Here is a 10,863-nt window from a genome sequence, read left to right as displayed (position 1 = left end):
CAACTTCGGATGGCTCAGCTGCGGCAGATTTGCCCTTACCCTTGGTTTTCTTTGAGGGCGGCTTAGCACTTTTCATGGCTTGTTTTTTGGGCTTCCTCGACCAAAACTTATCGCCTTTCTGAAATGGCATATGTTACAAAACTACAAACACGAATGAAGCATAAAGCATAAAAACCAAGGGCGGTTTAGGTTTGTTTACCTTGGGTGCCGGGTTAGTTTTGCAGAAAGGCTTGAGGCCGATTTGGCCACATTTTCCCGCAGGCTCGCCAGTCAGCTTTTTGATAATGGTAACAATGTCCTTCTCCGTTAAAGACGTATGGAAGTAGCATTGAGGATGATCCAGGGTACCATTAAATTCACACATCATCCCGTCCCGACGGCTCAGAGGAAGGATGCGCCATTCGACCCAACAGAGGATTAGGTCGATCCCGGTAAGCCCGTTGTTCGTCAAGGATCTTAACTCGGACAATATTGGGATGAACTCTGATTCTTCCTCCTCGGTGAGCTTGTCTGGGAGTTTGAAATTGGTTGGGAGGCGAGTTGGCCTGTAGCCCAGAAGCTTGTTCTCACCAGCAGGAGATGTCTCTTGACAGTAAAACCAAGACTCGCCCCAGCCTTTGGGATGGCTAGGCATGATAAGTGAGGGGAATGGGCTATCCCTGCGGCGCTGGACGTTGACACCACCAAGTTCCAAGCTGGGGCCGTTGTGGAATTCCGTTTGGCGATTCAGATGGAAAAAATGCCAGAATAAGGGGACAGAAGGCTCGATCCGCAGATAAGCCTCACAGAGAACTTGGAATTGACACAAATTACTTATAGAGTTGGGTCCCAGATCCTGGAGGCGGACGTTCATGAAAGATAAGGCGTCTCTAAGAAACTTTGATCCGGGCGGCTTAAAACCTCGCTCCAGGTGTTCAACAAAAACGACTATCTCCCATTCCTTGGGGTTAGGGAGGTCTTCTCCGAACCCGGTGCGCCAGCCAATAACGTCCTGAGGATCCAAGCTGCCCGTTTTCACATAATCGGCTAAAATGGAGTCGTCAACCTTGGTAGGAAGCCAATCACTCTTGAAGACGGCGCCCATGCTACAAATAAGTAAAGTATGATATTACATGTCTTGGACGCTTATTGTATGGGATAAAATCAGCTCATTTAACCCACCGGGTGCTTTGGTTAAAAAAGGGTTTTTGACCCGCCAGATCAAAGGGGCGGGTTGGATCACTATGGCGACTTATGGAAGGGTGGCTATCCCCAAGGGTTGCATTCTGGGGATGGTGAAGGCATTCGTTTGAAGTACCAGGAGATGAAGACTATAAACAACTTTTTGCGAACAGTAAAAAAGGAGTGGATCTATCAGACAGACGCGAAAACCTAGAGAAAATGACTGGTCGCGACAGTTTATTATCAGATGATGCCCATCGCTTGGTGAAGATGTTGTTTTCAAGGATTCACAAGTACAGCGGATAAGTGAAGGTATTCGGGGTATTAAGCTATTCTACCGACACTCGTGTTAATCGATTCGAAGCAGATAGCATCTGTATGCAACGAGCTTCAAGAACACGGCAATGGCGGAAGCTCGAACAGAAAGTAAATCTACTCTTAAAGATAGGCGGAAGCCTAACCTGATGTTGTCGGGAGAGAAGAGTCAGCGGAGATGGGGTCCGCTGGAGAAGCGCGGGCGTCCCGTCGGGCAGAGAAGTTTCCGGCGGCGGCAAGGTTCGAAGTGAACGGCGAGGTGACCGACGGCGATGCAGTCGACGATGCCGATGGCGGATATGTTGATTGTGGCGCGAGGGTGGACGACGGCGAAAGCTCACAGGCGGCACCGGAGCTCCTCGTGTGAAGGCCGAAGGCACGGTCGACGGCGGATCCCTCGGGGCGATGCGGTTTTCTCGCTGTGCCGGTGGGGAGGAAGGTGACGGGACTGGTAGGTGAGAAGCGACAGTTCTGTCCCCCCCCCTCGGCCTATTTATCAAGGCAGGTGCAAGAATCGAGGCACCATGAGCGGGAACCGCCGGGAGATAAAAGATTCGCTATAAATGTGCGCCGAAATTTCGGGATAAATGATGCGCTAAAAGATCCGTTGGAGTTGTGGCTATCTTCCCGAAAGTCGAGGAGTAAGAAGAGGCCAATTAGTAATGGTTTGGCGACTTAAGGGATTTTCAGTGCCCAATGGCGGGTGTGCGATTTTTGACATATGAAGAAAAATGAGGGATGAATCGCCTTCAATGGAGCAGAGGTGTTGGCATGAAAAAGAAAAGGTTCAAGTCAATTTGGGGCCTAATGTTGGGGATATTACCTGTGGATGACCCGCCCTAGTTGGGCCGGGTCATCCATTGGGCGATTCACCCAAACATTTAGTTGGGCCTCGTTGTGGCCGAATCAAGGTCGTATGACGGTTGTGGCTCTTGGAAGGTCTCCAAGCTTCGGAAGATGGCGACTTAGAAACCACAGGGGTCACGAGTTGTAGAGAGAAAAGAATCCTTGTAAACCCTAGGGGATCGACCTGTATATAAAGGCGAGTCCCGGGGGACAGAGGGTAGGTTAGAAATCATCGAGTGCTAGGGTTAGGCGAGTTACGCCTTCCTTGTAATCGAATCCATATCAATACACGCCAAAGCAGGACGTAGGCTATTACCTCCTCAGAGGGGCCGAACCTGGGTAAATCGTCGTGTCTCTCCCGCTTAACCCCTTTGAGTCGCCACCAAGGTGCAATGGCTCCAGTACTAAGTCCTTTCACGAGGACATCTGCCGTGAAAAAACCACGACAAGTGTGAATATCAAAGTCCTCCTTATCTGATAACATCTCAGCACTTCCACTCTCCACTTGGATAGGTGGGGTTTTAGCTCAAAACTCTTCAATACACTGTTCATGCATCTCATCAACCATTAACATGGGATGAAACTTAACTGCACAGACACAAGTCCCATTTCCCTTACTTCCAGAACTAGGGCTTTTGTTCTTAGAGAAATTAGCTCTATCCAAATCATCAATAGGTTCATCATTCTCCCCATCCATAAAATCCTTAGCTATATCAGATTCATCTTCCAGCTTGTCCTCATCTTCAACATCAAGATCTGGATCATCATCATCCTCATCAAAGCCGTCACCAACCTAGTCAAAGCCTTCCACTGTGAACACCAGGATGTACATCTTTTTTTTCATTTCAGCGAGTCTCTCAAAGGGAATTTTGGTAGGATCCCTACAGGCTACTTTAATTCTGATTTTTCTCATAGAAACTCTTGAAGTTTCCATTCCAATCTACCTCTAATATTCCAAAACAAGAAGCAACTTGGGCAAACACCTTCCAGGCACACCACTTAGGATGGATACCTTCTACTTGGATCCAAGCTTCAGTTAGTTCTCCATAAGGTTCAAGCATTCCAGCCCACTCACAAATCTTCACAGAAACTCCATCAGTTGGTAGGTCAAAAGCTGGAAACTCAATCAGATCTTCTACTTTTTTCCATGAAGGGGATCTGAGCACAAACTTCTTCTCTTCCAACTCCCTAATCTGCCATGGCCACTCTTTACCTTTGCAGAAAATGCCATTAAGCTGAATAATCAAATCAGAAGCAGAAACTTCTCCCTTCAAGACTTTGAGAATTGCACAATTTCTGAAATTTAGCCAATTGGATTCAGAAGATACAAGTATGTCAATGTTGTAGAAACCCAGGCCTACTGTAGTACTTCCAAAGTATTCAGCAGTAGGTTGCAGTCTTGCCCAAGCTACACAATTGTTCACATTATGATTACAAGAACATATGAAACACTTTTTGGCTTCCACACAATTCCCCACATAGTGGCGAGGCCAACTGCAATTAAAACAGATCATGTCTTTGTACCTTGGGTCTAAAGGTTGCACAACAGGGGCTGGAGGAGGTACAGGCACTGCAGCTTGGATATTGTTGGTCGGGACTCCCTTAGCAGCATTGCGTGCATTGGCCTTAGGTGCTGCTGGTGCTACCACAGCCACATGGCCAGCATGGGGTGGTGGAGGAGCGCCCTGACCTCCTTTCTTAGTCGGCTGCCTCTTAGGGCGTTGTTGAGCTCGGGGATCCATGGGTTTCTTCACCACAGCCGCAAAGGATTCGCCACCATCACCACTTCCCTCACATCAGATCTTGAACTTGGTAGGAATAGGATCGAATCTTCCACGGCGAAGTATGGGGAAGCAATCTTCTACTGAGAAGCACCGAGATTGGAATAAGTCCTTCCTGACCCAGAACAGATGGGTGCCCAAAGCCGATCTAGGTTTTGGGGGAGGAGAGGGAGGGGGATGGCCACGATCTGTCCGGTGGCGGCTGGTGGAGGGGATAACCCACAGCTGACCATAAAAGTTATCCACCTCCTCTTCATTTCTGTTATATGGGCACGAAAGCGTCTTTCTCTTTTCTGTTTTCCTTTTCATCGCTGGTCCACATATCAACGGCTTACCAGCAACCTGACGACCCAAAGAGGGCCACACCTTATCTGCATCTCTGTATACTGTTCCCGCAGAAGCAGGTTCACCAGTCACACTGTCCTTCTTCGGTACACGAGCACCGTCCATATTCAAATCAAAATATTTCTGACTAATATCTTTATTAAACTCCCGAGGAATATTCCTCAAATCCTTCTCATCATCCCTAACACTGAGGTCATCTGCAGAAGCAGAAATCACCCTTGAATCATAATAGACTAGGATCTAGAAATATCACTGTCCATTTATCCATCCAATCAGGCATGTATCCTCCTCTCCCATCCCTCGGCTCTCGATCCCCTTACCCCTTCTCGCTGCCAAAGAACCTAGCTACTAAATCCATGTAATGTAGCGATTTGCATCCAATAGATCGTGCTAGTGAATCCAGGGCCGTATCAGTTGGTGAGTTGAAGCTCGAAAACGGAAACAGTGCAGTCTGCAGGCATCACCCAGAACGCCCTGCCAACCTGCCAAGTTACTTATTACTCCTTCTGTACTTCTGAGCCAACGGTTATTTGCGAATCTTCTGTACTTCTGGACCATTATACAAAGGCAGAGGCCGCCTTCCGCAAACGCTCCCGCCATAGCTGAAAACATCGTCGATCTCCAGCTTTTCAAGCCCGCCTCCGTCCTTTCCTAACCTCCCTCTGCGGGGAAAATCAGGGCGGCCATTAACGCAGATGCAGTTGCTGCAGAATCAACAACGCACTACGTCTAAAATCAACATATCTCAATTTATTGGTAACCTACGCAACAGCCTTTTCTTCTTATTTACAGCTCATAAAGCCACCTACTAGACGTTGGACTGAATCAACATCAGTCAGAGATTTTGCTTGGCATTTCCCATCAAATACAAAGCCAGAACCAGACGAACTCCATCTATTTCAGATCTCAATTTCGACATCATACCTACTCGTATATCTCAGACAGACAGTGCCAAGAATTGCAGTACGTACGCGAACCAACTTGGAAAACAGAGTGGTAGATCCATGTAGATTTGACAGATTTGAAATGGATGGTTCTCAAATGAAGATTCAACTACCCAAAATCAGTTACACAAATACATAATCTTACTAGTACAACGCGATCGTCGTCACCGCTACAGAGACACACACACCAAGGGGTGCACCGGATCACCAGCGCGCCCCAACCCAGATTTCAAATTTACAGCCTAGCAACAACGACACAGCCCGGACATCTCGACTAACAGCACAGAACAGGAGAAGCAGCTACTGGAAATCTATCGCCAAGCCGGCAAGCCCTAGGATCTCTCACGCGGGAGCCTACTTCTTGGCCTTCTTGGCGGGGGCCTTCTTCGCCGGCGCCGCCTTCTTGGCGGGCGCGGACTTCTTCACCGGTGCGGATCTCTTGGTGGGCGGCTTCCTGGCTGCCGGCTTCTTGGGGGCGGCGGCGGCGGCCGGCGCCTTCTTCCCTGGCGCGTCCTTGGCGGAGGTCTTGGCCGCCTTGGCGGGGCGGCCCTTCGGCTTGGCTGCGGCCTTGGTCTTGGCAGGGGCCTTGGCCTTGGGCTTGGCGGCTGCCTTCGGCTTCGCGGCGGCCTTGGTCTTGGCTGGGGCCTTGGCCTTGGGTTTGGCGGCGGCCTTCTTCGCGGGTGACTTGGCGGCGGCCTTCTTCGCTGGCGCCTTGGCCTTGGGCTTCTTGGCGGTGGGCTTCTTCTTGGCCGCCGGCTTGCGCTTGGCCGGGGCGGCCGACAGCTTGTAGGAGGCCTTGACCTTGGTCAGCTTGCCAGAAGCGACCAGCTTCTTGAGCTGCACCGACAGCATCTTGCGGAAGTTGGCCGGGAGGTGCGCCTTGTGCTTGTCCTCGACGAACTTGGCGATGGCGATGGTGCTCGACCCGCCCCTCTCCTTGAGCGCGGTGATCGCCTCCGACACCATCTGCGCAGACACAAGCACGAGCGAGACGAGTGAGATACAAGGCAAGAAGGAACAGACAGCAATTCGAGCGAGAATGGAGCGAGATTCAGCGAAGGACTCTGGGTTTACCTCGGCGTAGGTGGGGTGCGCGGGGGTGGCGCGGGGCTTCCTAGGAGCGGACGGCTTCTTGGCCTTGGCAGCCTTGACCTTGGTCTCCTTGGCCGGCTTCGCGTCGCCGGCGGCGGCCTCAGCCGTGGTCTCCACGACGGGGTCGGCGGCCACCTCCACCTCAGGGGCCGGAACGTCGGCAGCCACGTCGGTCGACATTGCAGCGGGGAAGCGAGGGAAGAGGTGAGCGCTGGTGGTTGCTTGCCGGAGCTGAGAGAGATGCGTGAGCTGAGGCGCGGTGGTGGGTGAGGAGGTCGTGGCGGAGCAAGCGGTGGTTAAATAGTGGGAGACGTCGGGAAGACGGGGGAGGCCGAATGCCGCGCGCTGATTGGTCAAGGGGGCATACCCACGGATCGCCCCCCTAAGCGGCCGTCATCAAACCTGGCCCGTCCGATCCGTTTCCATCCGACGGCCGTCCACGCGCCCCATCGGGTGCCGCGGATTGCTTCCCCCCCCCCCCCTGGTTGGCCCTCCCCGGCTCAGGAACCAGCCTCCGGACCTCCAGAGTGTGCTTCTCCTCTCGATTTCCGATCAAATATCGCTCGATCGGATCCACAAATTCGAATGTAGTTTTTTGCATCGTGTAGGTAAGGACCATAGCTTTGCAACTGTATCGAGTTTGTGTGATTTGGTTGAGTATTCCGGGAGAAATGACCCGGTGATCAGGGACTGGTCTGGATGGTGCCTTTGTGTGAGTTCGCCGGAGATTATCGGCCGGCGGACCGGGGTACTCCGGGGAAAAATGGTATTTTACGGCATGGATATGTAGCTGGTTAACGTATCAATCTGTTGGTACCGGAAACGTGTCGATCCGACGTCATTTGGATGGGCTGCGAGGCGACGGAACGCGACACAAGTTGCACAGCTTGTGGCACCCTTTGCTGGTGGTGTGTGAGTTCGGCCCTGCTTTGCACCGTTTTCCGGCGCGGTGGCCGGCCGGCTCGCCGGAGAACCGACGTCCTCCGGCAGCTGCGGACATGGGGAAGCCGTTCCAGCTGCCGCATTTGGGTTGCCACATTCGAGTTGGGATTAATTTGCATTGGAGTGATCGGTGGTTGTTCTTGTGGGTGGGGAGAGTCCACCAGGTGATGCAAGCTGGCTTGTTCTACCTCTGAGACCAAAATTCTTGATGATTTCGTATGATCTCTCGATGTACAATGCAAATCTGCATCTAGTATTTGATGGAACGACGAGCTGCATTGGAAATTTTGAAAGTTTTCGATACTGTTCGTACCAACAGGAGACATGTCCAGGAAGAGGTCAACGTTGGGCTGGGTGTGGTGCTCTCAAGCCGAACATGATGATCGATCAAGCTGGTCAGTTCGACATTCCAACACATGGAATTCAAAAAGTATCGAAGTTTGAAAATACAAATGACGAGCCAAGGATTATGGAGAAGATCAGCAAAAGGCAAATTTGTTTGGTTGAAACTGAGTGGCACCACCAAACAGCTGCATGGTCTCGGCTCATGGTGAACCGGCGTAGCATGTGCAAACTCAAGAACTCGTTTCATCTTGATCTTAAGCATTCAAATAGATGTATCACAATCTGCAGCACCATACGAGGGTCAAGAACGATTAACAGCAGGAAATCGTACGGCATATTGCGCCAATACACGGAAGAAGAGGATGGACGAGTGTGTTCTTGGCAGGGCTGCGGTGCAGGTGTCGCAACCATCAGCTCGGCCATTCATCTGTGTCGCCATGGATTGATCTCATCAGCTCATGGGTTTGGGTTTAACTCAGACACTTAATCATCTAGGAGTTCTAACCATGATGCAATCGATTGAATCATGCGAAGACAAGCGTACAAGTTCGTTCACTTGGTTTGATGCACCGGTGAACCCATGTCATGGCAGACAATTCCACGGTCCACATCACACTCCACTTCTAATAGCTAGACTAGACCACCCCATCTTTCTTATCTCGTTTTAGCATCTCAAAAATCAAATCGAATTGTCACGGAGCCTAATCTGGCTAGACATCTTGCTATCTGTACTACTGGCGTTGGTGATTTGCCCGGATTTGGGGTGTTCTTCGACAGGATAACCGATATAGCAAATGCAAGGTGATGATGGCGCAGTTGAACGAAGTGCTCGTTGAACTCCTCTGTGACCAAGACGATTTTTGCTCCGGCGAAGTACGCCTGTGTTCCATCCAGCTCTGTTTTGTTTTCCAGAACTACGTACGCCGCCGGCGATCAAGCGGCTGGGAGCAAAAGTGCCCGGCGCTGCTTGTGATCTTGATTGGCATGTCGTCCTCGGAGTATGTAGGATCATATATACCCGGGGTACTCGATCATCTCGCTTTCCAAGAACATCAACGGTGCAATAAGAATGTCTCATTTCATGTGTTCGCACAAAATTCAGTGAGGCATGTGCCTTTTTGTTCTTACCACGGCAAAACCACACAACGTATGTCTTTAAAAAATTGTTGCGGTTTTTTCGGTGAGGCGTACCTAGAAAGTATTTTAAGTGGGGGCATGTTCTTTAAAAAATCAACAAATTTAAGCATACTTTTCAAAAACCACACGCAAATATTGTTGCGGTTTCAATTTTTGAGTGGGGGCCTAGGCCCCCATTCACCTCAACGTAGGTACACCCCTGCTCCCACCATAGCATGCCCCTTGCGCAATGTATGGTGTCGCCTCATGCGTGATCGATGTGTGCACCGTCACGACGGTACATCGTCACACGACACACGCAAGATTGGTGCACGACTCATTCTTCAAGAACATCAGTGGTGAGAATGGACCGGCTAAAAGTTGAGATTGGAGAAACTTTGGTTGATACTCCCCTCCTAGACCATGATCAACAATGTGTGTTACATCTTATGTTCGGATACCGCTACCCGCTTGGAAGGCACATGGATAGGAGGGGATGACGGTGAGCTGATCATTACATGGTTTGTAGAAAAAAGAACGAGTTGAGGGAACCTTCTAGAATCTTAGGATTCGATAACAATAGAGCCCCTCCCCTCTCCCCCACCGTCCTCTGGCGCCAAACTGGAAACTACAAGCTTTGTAGTGATATTAATGCATGTGTTGGACTAGCCATGTCGACTCATGCTCGAAAGAGCATGCATTGATTGCCACCTCATTTTAACTTCATCCATCGCTTGTGATCGGAGCAACTATTTTTCTTAAAATTACGACCTTACACTCCTTTAGGTTTTGTAGATCGTCCGCTCGGGCTCTAATGAGGGGTTCGGTCGACAACTGACTCGTGGCCTAGAGAGCATATATTGATTACTATCCCTTTTTAACTTCGTCCAACAATGTCAAGGGAAGCTAACACATCCATCTACATGTGCACATTACACAACATTCCATTTTAAGATCAATAGGGTCTATGCTGATTTATTGTGCCCAAAAGGCAATAGCCTATTGTGTTTGCTAAATTAATGCCAATCGCTTGGAATTTGTTCACGCGCCAGTCACTTTTGCTTCACGCGAGGTCAAAGCTGGGACGGCGTGAGGAGTGCCGCCCACGGCGAGGCCATGGCCGCATACGAACAGGAGTCGGCGGTAGCAAGTCTGAAACTTGGTAGTGCGGGAGAGGGGTCGCCAGAGTTGTTCGTCGGGAGGGCTGAGTGGGAGAGCTTAGAGGGATGGTCGAGAGTGTCAGCCAACACGGTGATGGAGGAAGGCCAGAGGGGAGGACGAGGCAGTATGCGACAACGCCCGTCGGCCCGGGGAGGAGGAGGCAAATGGTTAGGGTTAGGTATACCGGCGGCCGTGTGAGGAAGAAAAAGGGGAGGCTGAAGATGAACAATACATGGTTTGTTTCCGGCCATCGGATGAATATCTAGGGGTCATGAATGAAAGTGAGTGATGCAGAATTTATTTTCAGGCGCATGCATATAGGCGCTCCCATGACTTACACCATGGAACATTAATTGTCCTTCTATCCATTTTAAAAACCGCAATCAATTAAAATTAGAACGATTAAGCCAGAGATTAATTGTCAAGAAGATGAAAAATCTCATATTTCATTTCTCCCGGGCGATGGATCATCGTGATATCGGATCATATTAGACTTGGGCCCTGTTTGGAACCACCCAGATTATATAATCTATTACGTCTCCAAACAGGACAGCTTATGGTGTAGATTATAAAAACTAAATTGATAGATTATTAAAAACTCATAATCTACTCCACACCAGCTAAAATCAGATTATGGATTGCTAATGACCCATTACCCTTGTAAAGTTGGAGATAATTACATTCTACTACCGCCACCCTCCTCTTTTAACTTTTTTTTAAAAAAGGCAGAAAGGTCATTATGCAATGTAAAACCTGAATTACAGTTTGTATAATTTGGTCTTCAAACATGTTCATCTAGATTATTTTTATAAACC

At 49.7% G+C, this 10,863-nt stretch overlaps 1 protein-coding gene across 1 annotated transcript; it reads right to left on the bottom strand.

The window, feature by feature from the left end:
• Window positions 1-5,496: 5,496 nt before the first annotated feature.
• Window positions 5,497-6,760, bottom strand: LOC123452741 (histone H1-like). Its single transcript, XM_045129452.1, has 2 exons — window positions 6,467-6,760; window positions 5,497-6,358 (listed from the first exon to the last, which is right to left on the bottom strand). The coding sequence occupies exons 1-2, from the start codon at window positions 6,662-6,664 to the stop codon at window positions 5,747-5,749; spliced, it is 810 nt and encodes a 269-aa protein (XP_044985387.1). The 5' UTR covers window positions 6,665-6,760; the 3' UTR covers window positions 5,497-5,746.
• Window positions 6,761-10,863: the final 4,103 nt, after the last annotated feature.

This window comes from Hordeum vulgare, chromosome 5H (genome assembly GCF_904849725.1).
Source record: "Hordeum vulgare subsp. vulgare chromosome 5H, MorexV3_pseudomolecules_assembly, whole genome shotgun sequence".
In the NCBI taxonomy this organism is placed as follows: domain Eukaryota; kingdom Viridiplantae; phylum Streptophyta; class Magnoliopsida; order Poales; family Poaceae; genus Hordeum; species Hordeum vulgare.
Note: the sequence above shows the minus strand (reverse complement) of the source record. Positions and strands in the feature narration are given on the sequence as shown.

Excerpts from the sequence above, each read along its gene's own strand:
- LOC123452741 (XM_045129452.1), bottom strand. The coding sequence starts at position 6,664 with ATGTCGACCGACGTGGCTGCCGACGTTCCGGCCCCTGAGGTGGAGGTG. Across the intron at positions 6,359-6,466 it reads CGCACCCCACCTACGCCGAG|ATGGTGTCGGAGGCGATCAC; the intron begins GTAAACCCAGAG and ends GTGTCTGCGCAG.